Consider the following 25,917-nt stretch of genomic DNA (forward strand, 5'->3'; position numbering starts at 1 on the left):
GTAGTCCCAGCTACTCGGAGGCTGAGGCAGGAGAATGGCGTGAACCCGGAGACAGAGCTTGCAGTGAGCGGAGCTTGCATCATTGCACTCCAGCCTGGGTGACAGAGTGAGACTCATCTCAAAAAAAAAAAAAAAACAAAAACATCTAGCCTCAAGCAGTCTTCTCACCTTTTTGGCCTCCCGAGTGTTGAGATTACAGGTGTAAACAGCCGTGCCCTACCTTCTTTCTGATTTTTAAAGGACAATAATACCAATAAAACCACAGGAACTAACAAGTCAACTACCTTCCACAGGATCACTCTAGTTTTGGGAAAGTGCTTATATTACTTTACAGACAACTCCAGCCAAACACTGCATCAATACATACCAGTAATCTTCCTATACAAATCTCTTAATATCAAGTAAGGTTTTACCCAGAGAAATAAGGCACCCCTGACCCCTACCCTGCTTCTCCTTTTTGGCTACCTTGAGCCATTACAAGATGAAATTTTCTGGAATTAGGCAACATAAAAATTAATTTAATTATGATTAAGCTAGGCATGCAGAAAAACTGTGCCTATCTGAATGGTACTCATTTGCTCCTGGGGAAACAGGGTTGCTGGTGGAGCTATCAGTAATTCCCCACCTTATTTGGGTCTTCACACTGTAATATTTCTTACTGTGTGATAGTTACATAAATACATGTAAAACCTTACTACTGTACACTTAAGATTAGTGTTTTGAGGCCGGGCGTGGTGGCTCACACCTGTAATCCCAGCACTTTAGGAGGCCGAGGCAGGTGGAATCATGAGGGTCAAGAGATTGAGACCATCCTGGCCAACACGGTGAAACCCTGTCTCTACTAAAAACATAAAAATTAGCCAGGCATGGTGGCGCGCACCTGTAGTCCCAGCTACTTGGGAGGCTGAGGCAGGAGAATCACTTGAACCTGGGAGGCAGAGGTTGCAGTGAGCCAAGATCGCGCGCCACTGCACTCCAGCCTGGTGACAGAGCAAGACTCCCATCTCAAAAAAATTAAATAAAATAAAAAAAGATTAGTGTTTTTGTTAAAAACTGTAAGTTATACATTAACTTAAAAGGGGAAAATGAATATTCAACAAATATTAGAATAAAAACTAAACCACATTTTAAACTTTTAATTCTTGCTCAAACCTTAAGGGCCAAAACTACAGCAATAAGGGCAAGAAAAGGCATCCTTTTTAGCTAAAATCGTCTTCAATGTTACTGACTGAGCTGCTTAGAATTACTGAGCTCTGCGAACCTTCATGAGGACAGAATGCAGGGTCTTGTTTTCTTTTTTTGAGACAGGGTCTCACTATGTTGCCCAGGCTGGAGTGCAGTGGTGCAATCATGGCTCACTGCAGCCTTGACCTCCTGGGCTAAAGCGATCCTCCCACCTCAGCCTCTGGAGTAGCTGGGACCACAGGTGCACACCACCAGGCCTGGCTAAGTTTTCGTATTTTTTGGTAGAGTTGGGGTTTCACCATGTTGCCCAGGCTGGTCTCGAACTCCTGAGCTCAAGCACTCTGCCTGCCTCAGCCTCCCAAAGTGCTGGGATTACAGGTGTGAGCCACTGCGTTCAGCCAACACAAGGTCTTGGAACATACCATTTTTGTTCTGTAAGTTTCTGTAGTGAAAAACTTCTCTTCCACATCCTAGAAAAAGTCTTTAACCTAAAAGACCACGATTTTACCAACACTTTATTGGCAATATTCAGAAAGAAAAAAACAAAAGGACTTGCAGCGGTGGTCCCCAGGCCAGCAGCACCAGGACCACCCCACCTGTTAGAAATGCAAATTATCAGGGCCACCCCACATCTACTGAATCAAAGTTCTCAGGATAGGGCCAGGTAATTTGTGTCTTAACAAATTACCTCTAGATGTCTGTGATTGTGTTCAAGTTCATGAACCACCGACCTACAAATCAACACAAATCCTGGTTTTGTAGAAATAGGGTGTTCACGGAATAAAGAACCCATTTAGGTAGAGAAACTAAGGCAGGAAAATGAAGTACTTTAGCCTAAATCAAATAAAAATTATCAATGGAAATGGGGTAAACCCTCAAGTTGGATCCCAATGATTTTAAACATGTCTCCTCTGTGAAGGAGTATGATTATTTTCTTTTTTTTTTTTTTTTTAGACAGAGTCTCCCCCTGGAGTGAGTGCAGTGGCACGATCTTAGCTCACTGCAAGCTGCACCTCCCGGGTTCACAACATTCTCCTGCCTCAGCCTCCCAAATAACTGGGACTACAGGCGCCCACCACCACGCCCAGCTAATTTTTTTGTATTTTCAGTAGAGATGGGGTTTCACTGTGTTAGCCAGGATGGTCTCAATCTCCTGACCTCGTGATCCACCTACCTTGGCCTTCCAAAGTGCTGGGATTACAGGCGTGAGCCACCGCGCCTGGCTTATCTTCTTAACCTACTGATAATTCTTTTCTAATCAAGTTATAGACATGTTGATTCAGTCTCTGTGACATTTTGACAAATTTCTTCAATGCTTTTTTTTTTTTGAGAACCTACTGTGGGGCACAGCCCCGCTCCAATCTGTGAAGATTTCACACGCTTTCATCTGGGCCCTGCTGAAGTCCTGCCTCATACATCATAGAATCTGAATATATGACAAGAATCTTTGCTCACTCAAGTGTATTTCATTAGCACCTCCAATTTTAGACACACCCACATCACATCTTCCTCCCACCTTGCATTCAGCCTTCTTCCAATAGGCAGAACAGCAACTCTGAGGCTCAGTTTATAAGCCTTGGGCAGTGGGGAGGGATCCTTGTCACCACGATCATTTAACAAATTTGGAAAACACATAAGAATCAATAAAGGGGCACTCTTAGAAACTGCACAACAATGTCAAATACTAGTTTTAAAGAATGGCAGCTTTTGTAACAGCTCGTATTCACCACGGCCAAAAACTACTAATGACCCAAATATCCATCAAAAGGACCACAGGCAAATAAATTGTGGTATACTCATAGACTATAATGCTACAAAAGCAATAAAAAAGGATGAACTACTGATACCTGCCACAACACAGGTAAATCTCATAGACATTACATATGTGAAATCCAGTTGACAGCTCCCCAAAATGCATACCAGTAATATCAAGTTCAAAGGCAAGCAAAACTGATAGTGGTAGAAGTCAGAGCAATGATTAGCTGGGGGTGATGACTGACTGGAAAGGGGTGGGAGGGAAATCTTCTAGGAGACAGAGAATTTTTTTTTTTTTTTTTTGCGGGGAGTGGGGTGGGGACGGAGTTTCGCTCTTGTTGCCCAGGCTGGAGTGCAATGACACGATCTCAGCTCACTGCAATCTCCACCTCCCAGGTTGAAGTGATTCTCGTGCCTCAGCCTCCCGAGTAGCTGGGATTACAGGTGTGCACCACCATGCCCTGCTAATTTTTGTATTTTTAGTAGAGACAAGGTTTCACCACATTGGCCAGGCTCGTCTTGAACCCCTGACCTCAGGTGATCCATTTGCCTCAGCCTCCCAAAGTGCCAGGATTACAGGTGTGAGCCACCATGCCCGGACAAGACAGTGATTTTTAAAAATGTAGGTAAATGGCTGGGCTCGGTGGCTCATGCCTGTAATCCCAACACTTTGGGAAGCTGAGGCGGGAGGATCATGAGGTCAGGAGATCGAGACCATCCTGGCTAACACGCTGAAACCCTGTCTCTACTAAAAATACAAAAAAATAGCTGGGCCTGGTGGCAGGCGCCTGTAGTCCCAGCTACTTGGGAGGCTGAGGCAGGAGAATGGTGTGAACCCAGGAGGTGGAGCTTGCAGTGAGCCAAGATCGTGCCACTGCACTCCAGCCTGGGTGACAGAGCAAGACTCCGACTCAAAAAAAAGTAGGTAAATGACAGTCAACTTAAAAGGGGGAGGGTTGGAATATTTAACAAATATTAGTTAAAGGCCAGGTACTATATCAAGTGTTTGGTTTTTTTTTAAGAGACACGGTCTTGGCCAGGCACAGTGGCTCATGCCTGTAATTCCAGCACTCTGGGAAGCCGAGGCTGGTGGATCACCTGAGGTCGGGAGTTCAAGACCAGCCTGGCCAACATGGCAAAACCCCATCTCTACTAAAAATACAAAAAATTAGCCAGGCGTAGTGGCGGGCACCTGTAATCCCAGCTACTCAGGAGGCTGAGGCAGGAGAATTGCTTGAACCCAGTAGGCGGAGGCTGCAGTGAGCCGAGATCACACCAATGCACTCCAGCCTGGGTGACAGAGCGAGAGTCTGTCTTAAAAAAAAAAAAAAAAAAAAGATACGGTCTTGTTCTGTTGTGCAGGCTGACTGCAGTGGCATAATCAAAGCTCACTGAAGCCTCCTAGGCTTGAGGGATCCTCCTGCCTTAGTCTCCCAAGTAGCTAGGACTACAGACACATGCCACCTTGCCCAGCTAATTTTTTTTTCCCCCCAAAGAGAAACAGTCTTGCTATGCTGCCAGGCTGATCTTCCAACTCTTGGCCTCAAGCTATCCTCCCACCTCAGCCTTCCGAAGTGCTGGAATTATAGGCATGAGCCACCATGCCCAACCTATACCAAGTGTTTTATATGCAGGATGTCACTTCATCCTCACAACCCCTTGAGGGAGATTTTATTACTGTTTCTGTTTTTTTTTTTTTTTTTTGAGATGGAGTCTCGCTCTGTCGCCCAGGCTGGAGTGCAGTGGCGCCATCTCAGCTCAATGCAAGCTCCACCTCCCGGGTTCACAGCATCCTCCTGACTCAGCCTCCTGAGTAGCTGGGACTACAGGTGCCCGCCACCACGCCTGGCTAATTTTTTGTATTTTTAGTAGAGATGGGGTTTCACCGTGTTAGCCAGGATGGTCTCGATCTCCTGACCTCGTGATCCGCCCACCTCAGCCTCCCAAAGTGCTAGGATTACAGGCGTGAGCCACAGCGCCCGGCCTATTGTTCTGTTTAAAGACTAGGAGACCAAGGCTCAAATCTGTAAAGGACCACAGAGATATCAGTAGCAGAGCTGACAGCAAAACTCCCATCTGTCTGATGTCAAGTCAAGCTATTAACAAATATACAATACTACCTCTCAAGAAAATAGGAAGCAGAGGCAAGCCCCACACACACAAAAACAACTAAGAAGCAAAGAGTACTATAACAGATAATACCAGAGAACAGAAATACACACTGTTCATAACAATGATCCTATATTTAAAAAATATTATATTTTATACTATTTAATTATGCAGACCAGAAACAGAGAAATATTTAATATAACTCAATAAGAAATCATATACACACATACACACACACATACATACACACACACTTTAAAACTCAGTGGTTAAAGAAGGCTGGGCACAGTGGCTCACCCCTGTAATCCCAGCACTTTGGGAGGCCAAGGTAGGCGGATCACTTCAGGCCAGGGGGTTGAGACCAGCCTGGCCAACTTAGTGAAACCCCGTCTCTACTAAAAACACAAAAATTAGCCGGGCGTGGTGGCGCCTGCTCTAGAGGCTGAGATATGAGAATTCCCTGAACCTGGGAGGCAGACGTTGCAGTGAGCCAAGATTGCGCCACTGAACTCCAGCCTGGGCGACAGAGCAAGAATCTGTCTAAAAAAAAAAAAGAAGAGAGAGAATTCTATCTAAGTTGAATTAAATCTAATTAAATAAAACATTGCTACGGAACATAAAAGAACTTATTTACTATAAATGAATGCCATTCTTGCACAACGTCTTGTTAGCAATACTTTCTTGGTCATATTCATTCTATGTACCTAAAGTGGCAAGATACAAAGAATATAATGTCATTTCTATCAAAATATCAGGCTTTATTAATTCTGATTGGACTACTTTCTAATTGATAAGTTCTATAGAACACTATGTGAAGAAGCACTAAATTTAAAAACTTTAAGTCTATCACAGGTTGACACTTTTGTAAAATATGAAATGCAATAGTACTGTACTATTACATATCCAGTAATGTAATAATCTTATTTTTGTGAATAAAATAAATTACTAGAAAAATGAAAGGGGAAAAAAAACAAAATACAAGCCCAAATTTCTTCTACTATTTGATTCTACAGACATAAAATTGCTCTATTCGATAACTATAAATGTTTCTAAAATCTTACTCTCAACTTCTGTATTTATCTCATCACAGGCTGGTAACAAAATGTCAAAGATCGGCACCAGTTCACAGGCCACACTTTATGAAATCCCAGCACTTTGGGAGGCTGGGACTTGATCATGAGGTCAAGAGATCAAGACCATCCTGGTCAACATGGTGAAACCCCATTCTCTACTAAAAAACAAAAATTAGCCGGGCATGGTGGCATACGCCTGTAGTCCCAGCTACTCAGGAGGCTGAGGCAGAAGAATCGCTTGAACCTGGGAGGCAGAAGTTGCAGTGAGCCCAGATTGCACCACTGCACTCCAGCCTAGCGACAGAGCAAGACTCCATCTCAAAAAAAAAAGAAAGAAAGAAACACTGTTTAGATAAATCAAATACCTAGTAGCTACGATAGAAGAGATTCAAATTCCACAAAGCTGAATGGTTTCTAGCTAAGTCTTGTCTTTTGGAGAATTACTGACTGATGCTCCTGGGACCAAAAGGAACTAATATAATTTCTCAGTGCCAAACTTCAATAATTTGAAACATAGCAAGGCAGTAAGCAATGCTTATTCTGTTTTTGGCACCTGTATTTAAATTAACTCAAAACGTCTTTTTTCACATCAACAGTGTTCCATGGATCCTTCATTGCACGGTGCGAAATGTGTGAGCATGTTCCTATTTCAGGACCTTGTGCTGTAAATGTAAGAGTGGCATCACAAAAGATTACCATTATAAAGAAGAGTTATATAGAACAAATGTCACTACATCAAGAGATGACCAAGGTGCCTGTGACTCAAGACCAAAAATACAAGCATTTCTTTTAAAGGAAGAATGTGGTTGCTATTATGTTATAGGTTGAGAAGAATTTTCCAGCTTAGAAAATGATCTTTATCTCCCCCTCTTCCCTTCCTACCCAGCTCAAATAAAAGAATACTTAAGATGAGCCATGAGCTAGTAGAAAGGGATGATACTGGGTTCAAGCCAATTCTAATTTGCTCAATCATCGATTTTCACAATTTTTCATGCAGCGTATTACTGAAGTCTTCAGACTGCCCTGACAAATTGTTATTTCATGGAGTAAGTCCACAGGCAGGCCTATAAAGTTATTTGAAAGGGAGATTCTGCCAATAATCAGAAATACCCATCCCAAGGCTCATCTACAATAAAGTCAGATTCACAAACTCCCTTTTTTAAAGTCAGGGCCATACATTCAAAATCAGGCATTTGTGGTTTATGTAACAATCCTAACACGATAAACTAATGAACTGATTAGTTTGAACAATGAACTAATAAGCAATAGTTATTAGTTCACTGTATAAGCAGTGAACTACTTTGTGAATGTAAGAACAAGCAGTTTTTAAAAATATCAAAGTCTTCAATGAGTAAAATTATTTCATACATTTATTACCCATTAAGTACCATACAAGTATTTAAATTATAGAGCTAAGTCAAGTATTTGGATAAACAAGCAGAAAAATTTTTAGAACTTAATTTGATTTAAGCACCAGTCTTCTTGAAATATCTTCAACGCAATTGCATGCTAAGTTTGAGATGAAGATGTCATCCATTCCTGTAGACATCACTAACTACCACCTCTGGAACACAGTGACTTGACTGGTTTTTCTGGAAGTGGTACTGCATTAGCAACCTTATCAACTGTCTCTACTGACTGTGTCCCCAGAAAAAGGGGTTCATTTTGGTCTCAGAAAGTAACTACTGATTATTGGGAACATTTCTTAACTTCTCAGGAACCACACTCCTCAGTGGCAGTTTTGAGTACCATAACCCAGGATTCTCACCTGATTACAAAGCCTAGGTTTTGGGGTTTGCTTTTTTTTTTTTTTTTTTTTGAGACACATTATCTCTCTATTGCCCAGGCTTGAGTGCTGCGGTGTGACCATAGCTCACTCACTGCACCCTCGAACTCCTAGGCTCAAACAATCCTCCAGCCTCAGTCTCCCAAGTAGCTGGGACTACAGGCATGCGCAACCATGCCAGGCTAATTTTTTTTTTTAATTTTTTTGTAGAGATGGGGTCTGTCTTTGTTGCCGAGGCTGGTCTGGAACTCCTGGGCTCACGCAGTCATTCCACCTTGGCATTCCAATATGCTGGGATTACAGGCATGAGCCACTGCGCCCAGCCAAAGCTTAGTTTTCATCAATGGCAGTGGTTCTCAACATAGGGAGATTTTGCTCTCCATCCCCCAAGGCCACTTACAGGGATATATGGCAATGTCTGAAGACATTCTGAGTTTTGACAATTAGAGTGAGTGTGGGGATTTTACCAGCATCTAGTGGGCAGAAGCCATGGAGGCCACTAAACATGCTACAATGCACAAGATAGCCTCCATGACAAAAGGTCAACAGTGTCACTGTGGAAAAACCCAGATCTGTGGTGTTATTTGCGCTCACCCTAAAACGACTATTTACCAGATCTTCTTTTTTCAGAAACAACTATCAAGATATTTCTGGCAAGGATCTGATTACCTGAATCTACCACATCATTCTTATATTTACCTGAAAGGAATATAGGATGTCTCTCCAAAGATTAATATTCTATATGCTTCTTCTGGGGTTCTCCCCAAATATATAACCTATGTTTGAAAAAAGAAGAAAAAGGCAATTTATTTCTAAGTGAAGATACAGTGCTGTCACTGCGAAGTAAATTTTGTCCAATTTCCAACCAACTGAGCAGGGTTCTCCAGCCTTCCCCAGGAGCCTAGGAATCACCCAGAATCCTGTCCATAGATTTCTTTTCTGTTTAAATCCTCCATTGCTGGTTTCTGTTGTTTGCAGTATAAGCCCTGACCAACAACTCTTCACAGCAACCTTTTGTGGTAAGAAGCACAGTATTTTAAAAACAGATTTTCCAAATCAAGACGTTAGACTGATCCCATGCTTTTACCTCCCCTCCTTCCTGCAAGTCCACTGAAATGACAGCTAAGCAGCTGTAGGAGATGGGGATGGGGTTAGACTGGGGTGAGGTGGAAAGAGACACAAAGGCAGAACACAGACTGTGATTAACTCTGTCCATGTAGGTGTGAGGGCTTGCAATACTGAACAAGTTGATTATCAAACTGCACTTGTTTTCGACGCTCATTGACTTCTTTTGTCCTTAGAACTATGCTATGCTTTGACTTTAATCTGGGAGAATACCTTAAGTATATTCTTCAGCATTTGAGGTCTATAGTTGGTATTCCTTGCCTTTCCAAACATTTTTTTTCCCCTTGACATTTTTTATTTGACTACTGTGCGTAGGATTTTTGGTCTGCAGTCATTTCCTCTTGATAGTTTCTAGATAACGTTCTCATGTCTTCTCACTTCTAGTGTTATAGAAGTATTTTACTGGTCTAAGTATCTCTGTCCGCTTCTTACAAGTAACCTGTTTGTTCTAGAAATCTGGAGTTTGAGACTTTCACCACCATCTCTCTAAGTAAGTCCTCTGCCTTACCCCCTATTACATTTGCCTGGGACTTCAGAACCTTCCTGCAGGGCCCTTTCAACTAATGTACGGAAGGTTGGGGTTGGGGATGCGGGAGCGGTGGGGAGGAGACACAGCATTAAATCTGGCACATATACTATCACTAAAATTAGGTTGAACTCCAAAGATTACTTTGGGGAAATAGATTTTAAATTTCACTAATAAAAAAAAGAAATCACTAAAAAAAGTTAATTGCAAACTTTTTATCTCCATTACTTAACATGATACATATAACCTGTTTCCACAACCAAATGTGAAGCATTCTGAAGTTGGGACCCATGTCTTATGGTTTCATTACACACCAATTCGATTCACTGATGTACTTAGCTGAACCCAAATCTACTTACAATAGTTAGGAAAATTTTAAGTGTTTAATAAAAGTTGATATCAATGTGAAAATATCACTGGACTAAGAGAAATTTTTCAAAGCTCAAAGATCCAGCAAGGATCTTAGAAATTCAGAAACAGACATATCCTAAAACTAGTCATAAGCACTGACTCAGCTTCCAAAGGGCATTTCACCAATTTTCTGACTCAAGACTCATAAACGGAAAATTTTCCCAATGACTGGCCTGTTTCTGTTTCTTTCTTTTTTTTTTTTTTTGAGATGGAGTTTCACTCTTGTCGCCTAGGCTGGAGTGCAATGGTGTGATCTCAGCTCACTGTAACCTCTGCCTCCCAGGTTAAAGCAATTCTCCTGCCTCAACCTCCCGAGTAGCTGGAACTATAGGCGTGTACCACCACGCCTGGCTAGTTTTTTGTATTTTTAATAGAGATGGGGTTTCACCATGTTTGCCAGGCTGGTCTCAAACTCCTGACTTCAGGTGATCCGCCCGCCATGGCCTCCCAAAGTGCTGGGATTACAGAGATGAGCCACCATGTCCGGCCTACACACAGATCTTCTAAGCATCAACCTATAAGTCATGAAAATTAAAACATTTAAAAAATCAGCCTGTTTTTTCCAAATTCCCTTATTCCCTTCCAGTCTCCAATGCATGTATGCCTCTTCTAACACTTACCAGATAACATCAGTAAAGTCTTTCATTTTCTCCATTCTATTTTAAGACTTCCTAGCAGATTAAAAAAAAAAAAAAAACAAAACAAAACCTAAAACCGGGAGGGTGCGGTGGCTCACGCCTGTAATCCCAGGACTTTGGGAGGCCATCGCGGGCAGATCACGAGGTCAGGAGATGGAGACCGTCCTGGCTAACACAGTGAAACCCCGTCTCTACTAAAAATACAAAAAATTACCCGGGCACGGTGGCAGGCTCCTGTAACCCCAGCTACTCAGGAGGCTGAGGCAGGAGAATCGCTTGAACCCAGGAGGCGGAGGTTGCAGTGAGCTGAGATCACGCCACTGCACTCCAGCATGAGCGACAGACCAAGAGTCAGTCTCAAAAAACAAAAACAAAAAAACAAAACAAAATCCTAAAACCAAAAAGCAAAACCAAATAAAAAAACACCTTGAAGCCAATAAAAATAAGAATAGGGTCTGATTCATTTGTGTACTAAAATGAAATCTAGAGACCCGTTTAGGAATTTCTCTAAATTTCTAAGGCCTTCTCTCAAATTATACAAATTTTTCCTTAAGCACTAATTTAAGATAATTTTTCCTGCTTGTGATTACAATTCTTTGGGTTCTTTAATTAGTAAAATTGCAATGGTACTACTTTCTCCTAACTTTCAAAGCAAAAATAGTCTCTAATACATTAAGGACTGTGGTTTAGCCTTGGAACACTAGTTTGATTCAAAGAACCACAAGAACAATGTAACATTTTTTCCTATGGGGGAAAAAAACTCTAAATTCCTGATGATGAATTTTAAAAGACTGTAATTTAAAAATCCAGTTGGGGAATGCCGGCACATAAATAAATAATGTAAAGCATAATTAGATAAACTGAAGGAAGTTTACAGATGCAGAATAAATCCACTTACATAACTATCAAAGATATATTTGCCAATCTATAACTTTCACCTTTTTTTCTTTTTTGGCCAGGCATGAAGGAAGTAACTTTTACTTTTACACCTACTCATCTTGCTGATTCAAAAGGCCTTCCCAAATGAAATCATTCTAAATTTGTTACTAAAGAAGAATCCTATAAATAACTCCTACATTAACACAAATTCTCAGATTAGTAAACTCTAAATTGATGCAACTTATGATCTATCGCCGTGCTTCTGGCAGTCTGGACACTTGGCGTTTCTCAAATTCTTTTGATATATTTTCATGAGAAGCTATATATATAGAATGCCCACTCTAATTCCACAGTGCTAGTTAAGAACAGGAAACAACAAATGATGACCAAGAGAGCTGCTGACCAGCTGTGATCGCCAGCTTCCCAGACAACCCCAAAGAGTCTCATCTGCTGGCATTTCCACCCTTGTGTGGTCCCCTCCCCCAGTGAACGGGATGCCCCTGTGTAACGAACAGAATACTGGAGTAATAGGGTGTGATTTCAGAGGCTAGGTCATAAAAGAGGTAGCTCCTGTCTTGCTTTCTCTTAGAACCCTCGCTCTGGGTACAGCAAGCTGTTATTTTGGGAGGATACTCAAGCAGCCCACGTGGTATGGAAGAGAGGCCTCCTGCCAGCAATCGGCACTAACCTGCCAGCTATGTGACTGAGCCCCCTTAGACATGGACCCTCCAGGTGAATGCAGCCCAGACACGTCCAGAACCAGACCAGACCCATCCAAGTTAAGCAACTCCCAGATGCCTAACTCATAGACATGGTCTAAGACAACATGTACTGTTGTTTTAAGTCACAAAGTTTTGCGGTAATTTGCTAGACAGCAATAGTGTGCAGTAGCACACTCAATTTAAGGAAATGGCCGTTTCCATTTGTTAAAAGTGAATAAACAAATTCATGAGGCATAAGCACAGAGATGCGGCTTAGGAGGCATCAGTAAGACTTCGTTTCTCTAGGATAAAGACTCTCTCTGAATGAGCAAATATCACACACACACACACGCACGCAAATACTGTGGTTGAAAATGCTTGAGACTGGTGTGGTTTTCAAAGTCATGGCACAAAGTTCTTCTTTTGCTGAACAATACCTCAACCATTCCCAGGACTTCCCACCACCCCCATTTTCTAAAATCACCATCTGCATGCCAGGGTCCCTGTGAGAACGCTGGACCCTCGATTACTGACATACGTTTCAAAACCTGGGAGGTATTGAACTAGCAGTGATGGAAGAACAAGCAACAGAAGCAACAGGATCCCAGCTGCATTACTTCTCCTTTCAATGTTTCAATGCTGACAAGCCGGGCCTCAAATCACAGAAACCCAATTAGACATGTGCTTCCTATTTCTACTCTTATGCACAGGATTCTGAAGCTTTATTTATATACTTAGAGAGCCTCTGTACAATTTAGAACCCAAACGTTACACAAGTCATTGCACCCTAGAGCTGAGAGCGACAAAGGATATTGAAATTCCAGCAACAAATGTGGCAGCCTGAGTAACCAGGAAATCCTGGAGAGATGTCACAATGTTTCCAGCACTTAAAGACTCTTGTGACTATTTTCATGTCAGCCAGATGATACAGTCTTTCCTACACCAAGAACTTGATTATTAAAAAAAAATCACTCTCTCCAGATTAACAAAGAATGCTCACAAATCAATGCAAGTTGAAGATAGGCTTACACATTCAACTGCTTAATAAAAAAGGTGAGCAGAGGAAAGAACACAGAGGATAAAAAAGTAAATAAAATAAAATCACTTTCATAGCTCCTGCACAAAACTGGTAAGGAAAAAAAACTCGTTAAAAAAAACCTCAGATGAACTTACATTTCAATAGTTTTAACTTTTAAAATTACTTTTACATATATATATAATACCATATATGTATATAGTATATACATATATATGGTGTATATATATAATGATATATATAATGATCCTCAATTTCGACAAAATGAAGCTGGAAGTTCAGAGTAGCAAACACATATCTACCAAGTCTACTAATAAAAACAGTGAATTGGCCCTGGGAATTAGTACACGTTTGAGTGGTAGGGACATTTTTTAAAGACAAAGTAAAAAATCTTGATTTTTTAAAAAATGAAATCTCCTAAATTTTAACCACAGAGGAAAAAAAACCCACAACTATTTATAATGCTCTGTGAGTTTCATAAAACTGGCAGGCTACAACTTTCCAGACCTTGGCATCAACTGCTCATCCAAGATCACACCGCCTAGCCTATTATTGATGGAAGAGGGCCTGCTCCTCAGGCCTTATTTATAGACAGGAACCCATCCTATCTAAACAAGGACCGGAACAAGGATGGGACCCAAAATTCCAGAAAGCTTAACGGGTCTGCAGTCAAGGATCTTAAGCCATCAGAGAGCCATTTCTCTTCACTTTTTCCCCAAGTTAACAGCACCCAGCAAGCACCACGGGCAGTGGAAACGCCTGTCAAAAGCCCTTGGGTGGCAAGGGAAGTCAAACTGTGATGCAGTGTGAGCATGGCAGCCAGCTGCCTCCCACAGGGCCGGCTCCCAAGGCAGCACCGGCTTCCCACTGAGGGCCTGTGCCGTCCCTTTGCTCAGCCCAGTTCGCCTCACACTAGCTGGGGCCTGGCTACTACTGACAATTGCCTTGTGCTGTTTGCCCTGCCTTTCACAGACACCCAGGAAGGGTGTTATGACCTCATTCTGTCCTCCAGCCTCTGCTGTCCCATCTGGGCAGCTGTTTGCTGAACTGGATTCTTACCCACTGCGTCTAGATCCTCGTTCTCTGTTCCCTTGTCTTAACTTCCCAACTGATCCTTTCCTCCTGCAGGCACCTTAACCTAGCACTGGCCATTCTGAGTCCAAGATAATTAAATCATTTAAAAAGTGGGACCACAGATTCAAAAGATCATCATTAAATAACAAAGTCGCTGAGCTCTTATCATAACTGTAGAGGCAATCTCAAATTTAATGCAATTTAGAATTCTACTCACAGATTGCTGAGTTAATATATTCTTAAATTTAATTAGTATCATCATTTTCAACATAAATGCTTACAAGGTAAGCCATTCTTACAGCTATAAAAACTGCTTAAACATAAAAAATAATAATATACAGTGATAAATTTTGAACAGGGAACCTACATGTTACAATTAGCTCTACCAAAGTAATCTATTAAACATTAGAGGAAAGCAAATTGCAAGCTACGTGCCAAAAGTTTGCTTGTGTCATTTATTTTATACACAAAATGCTTTGCATTTATTTTATACACAGAAAGATGTTAGAAATGGTGGTTAATTTCCCAGGCTAGCCCTCAAAAGTACATTTAACCCATAGAAGAGATGAATACCATGTATCTTCAGAAAATCTAACTGCTGTGGCAGGAAGATGTAACCAAAGTTGAAAGACAAATACCATTATGTTCTCACTCATATGTAGGAGCTAAGTAAGTTGATCTTATGGAGGCCAAGAGTAGAATAAGGGTTATCAGAAGCTGGGAAGGGCGTGTGTGGTCAGGGGGAGTGAAGAGAGGTTGGTTCTTTGGTACAAATGTACAGTTAGAAGAAACAAGTTCTAGTGTTAGATAGCACAGTAGTGTGCCTATAGTTTACAATAACTTACTGTGTATTTCAAAATAGAAAGGAAGATTTAAAATGCTCTCAACACAAAGAAATGACAAATGTTTGAGGTGATGGATACTGCAACTGCCCTAATTTGGCTGTCACACATTATATGCATTTATAAAACTATCACATGTATCCCATAAATATGTACAATTATGTATCAATAAAAAATTTTAAAATTGTATGTAAACATAAAACATATGTACACAACACACATCTGTGCATATACAAACACATGCACATGTCCTGTTTCTATAAATATAAAAGCTACTTTTTAAAAGATTTTTTAAATTTCTCAAGAGTGCAAATATGGATTTTGTGTATGACATTTTTACAACAAAATTAACAAAACAAAATTTCCAACTTTTCTTTCCAAAAGGATCTTTTTTATTATGAATTTGTTTTGAAAAGCACTTAAAATTTTCCACTTAAAATTTCACCTTTACTTTGAAATGACAGGTTAAGCATCATTACCCCACAATATGGCCAGGTCATAGCCACTGGCTTAAATAGGGCAGCAAACTTATTTTGTAAAACAATATAGTATGTTTACCTTTTTGTGAATAAGCAAACAAACAAAAGCTCAAGTCATCTTTTATATTTTTCAACTCTTACAGTGGTGCAAAAGATTTTTAGCTTCACTCTAATTTGTTACCAAAGAGTCTACCATTCAGATAGCTGAATGGGAAAGCCATTTACCAGGCCACATGAAGAGCAATACTTTGAAATACAATAAAGACAAATGAGTACTCAACTCACTCTTCTCACTTCTTGTAACACACATGACGCCTGACCATCTGTCAAAAGGACCGATCGTGGGCATGTCAATTCATATTTTACACATTTGTGAAGCCTCACCTCTTCTGTTTTTAAGATACAAAATAAATATAACACTTTATTTCCATGCCATAAAGGATTACCTCACACTCTCTGCCCAACCCACATTAGGTCTTTCTGTGTATACAAGGATGAAGGAAACATGTTACTTTCAGAAGCCCTGAATTCAAAAAGGATTGATAAAAATAAAAAGAGTCAGTCTATTTGGAATATTTCCTTCCTAAAGATTCTTCCTCCAGATTTTTTTGGTTTTGTTTTAACATTACCATGCCAAGTCAAACACTAAAGAACCTTACTCTCTCCAAAATTCCTGACGACTCCAGAAAACGTTATCAAGGATGCGGATCAGTTTATAGGGAACTAGCACTCATCTCCACAAATCTTTAACCAGAGGATTTAATGTATTTTAACCAGATCAAAGCTTCACTTGCTTTGATGTGTTATCTTTTCAGGTGTCCATATTATATCCTGACACTGCTTTTCTACTATGAATACATTTCCTTTTCTTAGAAGCTTTTCTCCTGCTTCCCTGCCTATCAACATTACAGCTCCCAATTCCTATTTTAGCAGCCAGCTATGGCTGCAAAGGCTTCTGTCACAGCCAAGAGCTATAATCCTCCTGCCAAGCTAGCTCCTCACTGGTTAGAGTAATAAATGCGAGTGAAGATCCAAATTTGCTTACCTGGCACTTCCCTAACCAATCAAATCAGTACTAACCTGAAGGTGTGAAATTCTGGAAGGATTTCTAAATCTAAGATATATTAACTATAGAAAAATAAGCTTCTGTAGGCCAAAATACAACCATAAACAAAGTCAAAAGGCCAACACAAAACTGGAAACAAATATGCCAAAAAAATTCCAATAAATACGTCAAGGGGTTGTTGTTTGTTCACTAGTAGTTTAAAAACAACAGCAACAAGACTTAAAAAGAGCGATTTCTTATTTATAAACTTATCACACATTCTGTTTGTTTTTAAGACAACCTTGACTGAGTTCCCACTATGCCCATAGCCACCTTCAGAGGGGTTCTTCACACTGTAGTCCTCGTGCCTGGCTCCTCAAGACCCTACCATCTCAGGGACATTTCATCTGACAAGAGACAGCAATTGACCCAGAAGTGGCCCGGCCTGGCCCATCTGCTTTGGAGTTCTGCTCAGGAGCACTCTCTCCTAGATGGAACTTCAGCCATCCAGACTTTGTCCAGGGCAGTGTGAAGGCAAGATCCACTAAGAATGGTTGGAACTTTTTTCTGTCACACCAAGGACCATTTCTCCAGGGTTCCCTTTAATATTTTATGAATCTCAAGAATTCTGGCTGAATCCATTTTTCTATAAAGCTGTCATGATTTATGTTAATCTATGAGGTTCCTCTCCCTAGTGACTGGCCAAGTAACAGGACCAAATGTCCCAGTTAAAACACCCACTTCTCCATACTCTTTTTCTTTGTTGGGGTCATACATAGACTTTTCTCTTTCTTTTTTCTTTTTTTTTTTTTTGAGACGGGGTCTCATTCTGTTGCCCAGGCTGGAGTGCAGTGGTGCGATCTCAGCTCATTGCAACCTCTGCCACCCAGGTTCAAGTAATTCTCCTGCCTCATTCTCCCAAGTCACTGGGATTACAGGCGCCTGCCACCACGCCTGCCAAACTACTCAAACTTTTTTTTTTTTTTTTTTTTTTAAGGCTTTTGCTTCAAGTACAAGAAACACCAAGAGAGGCTGGGAGAAAGGAAAACACCAATACGTCTGGGAAAGCTTATGAAACCAAGTTTTAATAGACAGAATCTATAACCTATGTTTCATACTTTCAGGGATGATAATAAATTTTGAAGTTTTCTCAGAAACTTTTTTTTTCTTTTGGAGACAAAGTCTCACTCACTGTCACCTAGGATGGAGTGCAGTGGCACAATCTCAGCTCAGGGCAACTTCCAACTCCTGGATTCAAGGGATTCTCCTGCCTCAGCCTCCTGAGTAGCCGGGACTACAGGTGTGTGCCACCACACCCAACTAATTTTTGTATTTTTAGTAGAAACAAGGTTTCACCATGTTGGCCAGGCTGGTCTCGTACACCTGACCCTCAAGTGATCTGCCTGCCTCGGCCTCCCAATCAGAAGCATTTAATTCAACTTTTGTGAGCACAAATAGGAAAACAAAACAAAGGCCTTAACCACTGCTGTTATGATATACCTTATACACAAAAAAGAAAATTATTAAATCTTGAGGTGTGATTTCAACTAGTATCACCAACTTTTGGACTAGTCTTTGTAAATTCCAGATTATCAAACTATACTCCAGAAAATAATTTTAAAAGGGTCCGGTAAGGCATGCCAGAGATAAGGAGCAAGCTAGAAGTGGGGAAGAACTTAAAGAGCTCCAAAAACAACGCTTTTTTTCTTTTTTGAGACAGAGTCTCGCTCTGTTGCCCAGGCTGGAGTGCAGTGGCGCGATCTCCACTCACTGCAAGCTCCACCTCCTGGGTTCACGACATTCTCCTGCCTCAGCCTCCCGAGTAGCTGGGACTACAGGCGCCCGCCACCACGCCCGGCTCATTTTTTGTATTTTTTTTTTTAGTAGAGACGGGGTTTCACCATGTTAGCCAGGATGGTCTTGATCTCCTGACCTCGTGATCCGCCCGCCTCGGCCTCCCAAAGTGCTGGGATTACAGAGTGAGCCATTGCGCCCAGCCAAAACAACCCTTTTTTTCAAGTCTCGGAGAGAATAACTATTACACCGATGGTGGGGTGGGGGTGGAAGAAACATCCCGTGGCTACTCCCCACTGAACAGAGTGGCCAGCTTTCTCACCACCAAACACATGGGGGTAGTACTCTGGAGGAGCTCTAAGCTGGCTCTGGAAAAATTGCAGCTTTCAGGGCCGCTACAGATGAATCCACTGGGTGCCAAACAAAATGTGACTCTTCAAAAAATAAATCTTTTCCATCATATTTACAAATAAATGAAATTCACAACTCTTATGTAAATACTGCTATTCCAAAGCACGTTTCCAGTGATCCAAACAGAGCACTTGATGGCATATGTATGTAATCCGTGTGGTATGTAACCCATCTTCCAACAACACTGACATTCCGTGGCCTCCTGCTAGATGTTTTGATGAGAAAGGAGATGACCTTAATTAGGGGAAAAATGCCTAGATTCAAATTTTAGAAAGCACTTTTTAAAAAAATTTTTAGAAAATTAATAGTGGGGTCCTGACCCCAGTAAGATGATTTTACAACTCACTAAATGGATCACGAGTGAATAGAAATAGCTTTGGAGCACTATTTTCCAACCTTTAGTGCCATAAAACATAAACCTTTGCCAAAGTAGTTGGGTACTTTTTAAAAATATATAGGCTTTTTTCCTGAGCAGTTTTAGGTTCACAGCAAAATTAAGCGGAAGGTACAGGAGATCTCTCATCTACCTGCTCCTTCCACATAAGCACAGCTTCCTTGAGTTGGTCAATTTTTTAAAAGCAAAACATGTTCTTTCTGAAGAGAAATCAAGACATTATCTTGATTTCAAAATTCCAACTGCAAATGTAAAGAACTACTGTTGTGTGCATTTTTATGAATACATTAGGAAAACAAATACTTACCATGTAGCATCCAACAAGGAAGGCAGCATTTGCTTGTTTTCTCTGATCAGAGCCAGTAAAATGAACAATTTTCTTCCTTAACATTGTAATGGACTGCATAAAAATAAATAACTGTTAGCATTTTCTTTTTAATTTCAAGTCTTCCACAATTTCATTTTGTGATGAAGATAAATTCCAAATCCCACAACCATTCATATTATTAGCAAGACCTTTGAAAAGATTAACATTGATACCCACAAATACCATATACCTTCCCATAAAAAGGCACATTCTGGGATGAGAATGGACATACAATTAGATAAGAGGGGAGGGGACGTGAATGGACACATTTTTAAAGCATGGGCTGCCTCTGAAAGAGCAAACCAAGAGTGGTAGAAAAGACCACCTTTCCTTCTGTTTGGTCTTTAAAGAAATCTGTCCCCAAAGCCTTTGAGTTAAAATAAAAAGGTATACAGAATCGTCTACAGTGTTATAAGCCAGGGCAGTGAATAACCAGGGGAGGGGTGTGCAGAGACAGGAACTGGAAGACAGCATGGCGGGCTGCTATGGGGTGCCGCCAGTGCACTGCTCCTGACCTGGTGATGAAGATAATCATCTATGTATATTCCATTAGTAAAAGTTTACTGAGCTCTACATCCATGATGTGTACATATTTCTATTTATATGTTAAAAAGTTTTCTGGCAGGTGCAGTGGCTCACGCCTGTAATCTCAGTACTTTGGGAGGCTGAGGTGGACGGATCACAAGGTCAGGAGTTCGAGACCAGCCTGACCAACATGGAGAAACTCCGTCTCTACTAAAAATACAAAACTAGCCGGGCGTGGTGGCGCATGCCTATAATCCCAGCTACTTGGGAGGCTGAGGCAGGAGAATCACTTGAACCAGGGGGGTGGAGGTTATAGTGAGCCCAGATCGCTCCATTGCACTCCAGCCTGGGCAACAAGAGCGAAACTCTGTCTCAGGGGAAAAAAAAAAAAAAAAAAGGAAGAATTAAAAAAGGACTGATACATTTTTGGTTGACCCAAAGACTAAAAGTCCACAGATGGTTGAGTACAGGAAAAAAATTTTTTTCCAAAATTAAAGCAAAGGAACAAATGTTGGAGGAAGAGAGAATTATTTTTAGCTTCCTAGCCCTGCATGAAACAAAAGATCTGCCACTGGCAACTGGAAAAAGGAGGGGGAACTCAAATGCACAAGGCCATAAATAGTTATATTCCTATTTAAGAAAGGCAAAAAAGAAGAGTCTCCAGCTCTGTAGCAATATGTAGTGAGTATAGCTTTCATGGTCAAGGAAAAACATCTGCCTTACCCATGAATTTTTAATTAAAGCATGTTAAAATTCTAATTAAAAATAGATTTTATTTCCTCTCTGTATTCAATTAAAGTTTTTTTTTAAGTGCCTGTCCCAAAAAGCAGTATTTTCCAGTTGAGAATTTACAGTGACTGATTTGGAACTGCTAGTAAGCAGTACATACATAACTTCCTACCATGCATGGCCAACAATTCAGTGTTTTACATACATGAATGTGGTCTAAGTTCAAATCAATACAAATATACTTGTGTAACTCTCAGTGATACAGCCTTAATGACGTGCTTATTTGCCCTAGACTCTCACGCCCCTTAATCGTATGTATAAAGGATCATGTAGTACCGTATCATGGGAATTTCAAAATAGGAGAGAAAGTAAGATGAGTCCATCTTTCTTGTTAGTTTGCTATCACTCCCCATCAAAATGAAGGCAGAAAGAACAATGGCCACAGCAAGGGAAGAGTTTCTCTTGTTAAGTTTCAGTTCTATTAGGTCAGACAATATGAGGTTCACTTAATTAACTGATTCCCACTTTGGCTTTTCAAGTATTTGGGCATCACTAACTCAAACTAGAACCAAATGACCCAAACTTAAACTAACTGTTCATTCAAAACTCTAGAAAACAAATATATACACTATGATCTTATAAAACAAGAAAACCATGTGCATCCCAAACACCACTGCAGTGAAAAACATGGCATTTCCTTTTTAAAAAGAGATGTTTTCCTTACTTTCGTCCCCCAGATCAAGCTAACAATGATTACTTAAGTCAAATCTTAAAGACTTTACCTTTAATTTCTTATTTATCTTGCAACAATATCTGTAAACCATTGCCAGATTGAGTGGTCCAAAATCTGCGTAGAAGCTTTAAAAATGAAAAATAAAAATGTGATGTACATTCTAGATGCTCTGAATATAAATGCCTTTTTTGGGTCTACAAGATCAAATTAAGGTGAGCAAGCATAGACCAAATTTTTACGGGCCAATACAACTTAAAGGTACTGTTTTACTAGTGGAAGACTATTCTGGTAAATAATGCCTACTTAAAAATGCCACAAGTGCTACAATGCCTACATGTAACCTCAATGAACATGAATATACATTCTAAATTTAAAAAGCTGTTTTTCCACACATATTTCCAAGGGCAAAACCACAATATCTTACTTAGTACACATTTATATCTCATTGTAGTGTAAATATTAGACTAGCAAATCTAAATGTTTAAATTTAGGGAGGTTTTTTTTTTGCTCTAAAGGTTTATTTTATTACTACAGGTGAAAACAAGCATCCTGTAATTAGCAATCAATAGATTTATAATTTTCCCAGGCTGTCCCATTTATAACCATACCTTTAGGTTCTTCAAAGAAAAAAAAAAGTTAAAATCTTTTAAAGAGCAGTACTTACTTCTCATATTCAAGTTCATTATCTATGCTGAAATAATGTACATTTGATGCACTCTTTGGTCTGCTGTAGAGAATGGCAAAACAAAGGCGATCTGAAATGGAAAAATTGCAATGTTCCTTCCTGCAGGTTACAAAAAACGTTTCATATATCATGACACAACTCTTTTCAGATGAAGTCAATTTTTCATTTTTTTCATGCACGTTTCAGATGGTAGGAGTGGTAATGGGTAATTACAAAATATTCTGGCTATTTGGGTGGGAATAATCAATGAGCACATTTTTAAAAGAGAAACTGCCTTTAACCGTAAGTTTCGAAAGTGGTGATTTTTCATGTAGTGATATGATTTCTAAACAAACCTATTTTTGTAAAAGTTTAGCTCCCCTGGATCAAGACATTTCAGCAAATTGCAGCATGCATGTGATGGCTAGCATCAACCTTGTAAGTTTCTAGATGAATTTCACTACGTTTTCCAAGACATCCTAAAAAGTCATTTCAGTAAGAAACTATTTTTTTCTTAAAGGGAAAGAATGCTTTCAAAATTGCTTCAAAATTACCGCTTACAGCTATAGAACAAACCATATGTTTCTCCAACTGTTCTTAGGGATCACTACTTTCTAACTTGGAATCACTACTTCGGTATTTTTACAATTAGACAAATTACCATTAAAACAGAAGCAATGAGAGGTTTCTGCATGATGGGTCTGAGATGAACTTGTGTTGCATAAATGCAGTTAGGCTGCTGTGAAGCTAGCAAGAATGGTAATGAGTAGTAAGGCTCAGGAGGCTCCACCCTCATTCCTTGCCTAAAAATCCTCGGGTGAAATAAAGTCATCCACAATATCTAATAGTAATACTAGTGGTGCTAGGAAAATACTTACACTCACAACGTGGCAAAATCAAGTACAGCCTTTAAAATATATATACTTTCAGCAGAGCCAGCTGGCACCCTTTCCCCAAATAGTAAACTTTTTTTTTTTTTGATCTGCAATTCAACTCATGCAACTAACTACTAAGTTTATTTCCTTGTAAACTCCTCAGCTAAAATTTCTTGCAACCACAAACACTCAAATGGGTGACAGGGCCTAATCCTTTCCAACCACAAGGACCTTTGATCCCTGTGACAGAGCCCAAGGATCTCGCTGCCGCGGGCGGGGAGGTGCAGCTCACCTACTAGGCTCAGGTGCAGGCACGCAAGGGTCACAGCCGCCCATGAGCGCTGAAGCCCAGAGCCTGGGGACAAGTGTCGAGGCCACCCACACGCAGGAGACAAGGGCGGCCGGGGCCCAGACTAGGGGCACCTCCCAGCCAGCACCGCCCGCCCTGTCCCAGCACGGGTGCCGGAGCCCCCAGGGGAAGCCCCCGCCCTCCCGGCTCACCTTTGATCACCTCGGCCACCAGAGCTGCCCCCGCGCCCTCCCGGCTCATGACTCCAAAGCATCTGGAAGGCGGGGCAGAGGCAAGGACGCCAGCCACCGAGAGGGGAGGCGCCGCGACCACACCCCCGAAGTTTAAAAAACAAAGTTTAAAGGGCCGCGCGGGGCAGCGGGCGCAGCGACACCCCTCGGCGGCCCAACGGCCTGACACGACAGCGCAGCCCCGGAAGTCCCCAAGTCCTGGAAACAGCCCCGCGGGCGACGAGGCCGTGGGGATGGACAGCACCCCGCCCCACCTCCCGCTTTCTTTCCCCCCGCCTGGCCGCCCGCCTTCCTTCCCCAGCTGGGAACGCGGGGCGGCCTGTGCCAACCAGGGCTCCTCCAGTGCCCAAACACTCCGCAGAGGGGACATGCGTCAGAGGCCAGCGGGCCTGCAGAGGGAAGCGTCTGGGAAAGCTCCTTAGCGATTAAACGACTTTGAGCAAAAGGGCTCGGCCCCAGGCCAGGGACAGACCCGAGGGTGATGGCAGCCGGGGCAGGGGCCTCCTGGCGCCTCCCCCGCCGCACTCCTGCCGCCAGGAGGTGCTGCAGCTGCGCCAGGCCCGGGCCCCTGCAGTGCGCCCTCCGGTAGCAGAGCCCAGGCACCCTCGCTCCGCCAAGACCGGCCAAGTGCCCCCGCAGGGCCGGGTCTTATGGAAAACGGGCATCTTCAAAATCGTGCAAGATTTCCTGAGATCAGCTGCCTCAGAGAAAACGCTTTTCTTTTAATTGTGCAAGACTTAAAGGCAACCCTCTGGTCATGCATTCCTTTAAAGGGACTGTTTGGGATGGTTTAAAAACAAAAATGTTGACACCCTTTTTAAACAATCATTTAAAATTATTGTAGAGATAGAGAGTAGAAGGATGGTTATCAGGCTGGGAAAGGTAGTGTGGGGGTAATGGGCACAAAAAAAAGTACAAATGAATAAGACTTATTATTTCACAGCACAACAGGGTGTGGGTGACTATAGTCCACAATAGCTTAATTGTACATTTAAAAATAACTAAAAGAGTACAACCGGAGTGTCTGTAACACAAAGGATAAATGCTTGAGGGGATGGATACCCCATTCTCCATGATGTGATTATTGTGCATTGCCTGCCTGTATCAAAACATCTCATACACCCCATAAATATATACACCTACTTGTACCCATAAAAACATTAAATAAATTAAAATATATTCTAAACCTATGTTTGTATTTTAATCTCAAGTGAAAAAAAATTGAAATCCCAGCATAAGCATGATCTCAATTGTTACAGATAACAAGGTGCTGGGATTGGAGTTCATTTTCATTCCCTCCTGTATTTTCCCAAGTTTTCTATAGAAAAGTGTTACTTTATACATACTTTTGCCTCAAAAGTAAACCTGCATACCTCCTAATCTTATTCTACAATTCCAGATGGATCAAAGACTTTTTAAAATACATTTTTTAAACCATGAATTCTTTTTTATACTCTCCAACTGGGGAAGACCTTGCTAAATGATACAAAATCTAAAAGCCATAAACACATTTTTAAGCAGTTTTCATGGCAAAAGATACATAAACAAATCAAGAGATAAACTGGAAAAATATGTTAAATTCATCGAGAAGATACCTAACTTCAATTTTGTTATCACAAAAGTAACAGAAATGTAAAGTTCCACTATGAGGTACTATTTTTTCCTCAGACTGGCAAAACTTAAGAGTTGGATAAGGTGCTGCAGTGTGTCGGGAGGTTGAGGGCACTCACATACATCTCCTGTGGGTGGGAATATAAACTGGGCCACCTCCATGGAGCCAACAAATGGGAAGTTTGGGAGAAATGTTTAAGACTGAAAACTGAAAACTAGCCAGACATGGCGGCTCACGCCTGTAATCCCAGCATTTTGGGAGGCCGAGGAGGATGGATCATCTGAGGTCAGGAGTTTGAGACTAGCCTGGCTAACATGGTGAAACCCTGACTCTACTAAAAATACAAAAAATTAGCCAGTCGTGGTGGCGCATGCCTGTAATCCCAGCTACTTGGGAGGCTGAGACAGGAGAATCGTTTGAACCCAGGAGGTGGAGGTTGCAGTGAGCCAGGATCACGCCTTTGCACTCCAGCCTGGGCAACAAGAACGAAATTCCATCTCAAAAGAAAAAAAAAAAAAGAAAACCGAAAACTAAAGATAGCCAAGATGGACTGTTAAGCGCTACCACTTCTATGTGTGAGTTTAAATCCTATATACACATGTATACGAT

The 25,917-nt window shown here is 41.2% G+C and overlaps 1 protein-coding gene across 23 annotated transcripts in view; it reads right to left on the reverse strand.

Moving 5' to 3' along the window:
- The window catches only part of CDC14B (cell division cycle 14B), a 129,335-nt gene that overhangs the window by 49,897 nt on the left and 53,521 nt on the right, over positions 1–25,917 (reverse strand). For 6 of the 23 annotated variants that reach the window (XM_024252552.3, XM_063714308.1, XM_063714313.1 and 3 more), the window contains exons 2-5: positions 22,282–22,372; positions 21,667–21,742; positions 19,571–19,663; positions 8,608–8,684 (exon numbers count right to left, since the gene is read on the reverse strand). In XM_024252552.3, coding sequence (XP_024108320.1) covers positions 8,608–8,684; positions 19,571–19,663; positions 21,667–21,742; positions 22,282–22,372 — 337 coding nt within the window. Of the gene's footprint in view, positions 1–8,607; positions 8,685–19,570; positions 19,664–21,666; positions 21,743–22,281; positions 22,402–23,657; positions 25,196–25,917 lie in introns of those variants that run through there. The other 17 variants (XR_008509852.2, XM_024252556.3, XM_054520299.2 and 14 more) reach the window with 10 other exon arrangements.

The sequence above is a fragment of the Pongo abelii genome, chromosome 13 (genome assembly GCF_028885655.2).
Source record: "Pongo abelii isolate AG06213 chromosome 13, NHGRI_mPonAbe1-v2.0_pri, whole genome shotgun sequence".
In the NCBI taxonomy this organism is placed as follows: Eukaryota; Metazoa; Chordata; class Mammalia; order Primates; family Hominidae; genus Pongo; species Pongo abelii.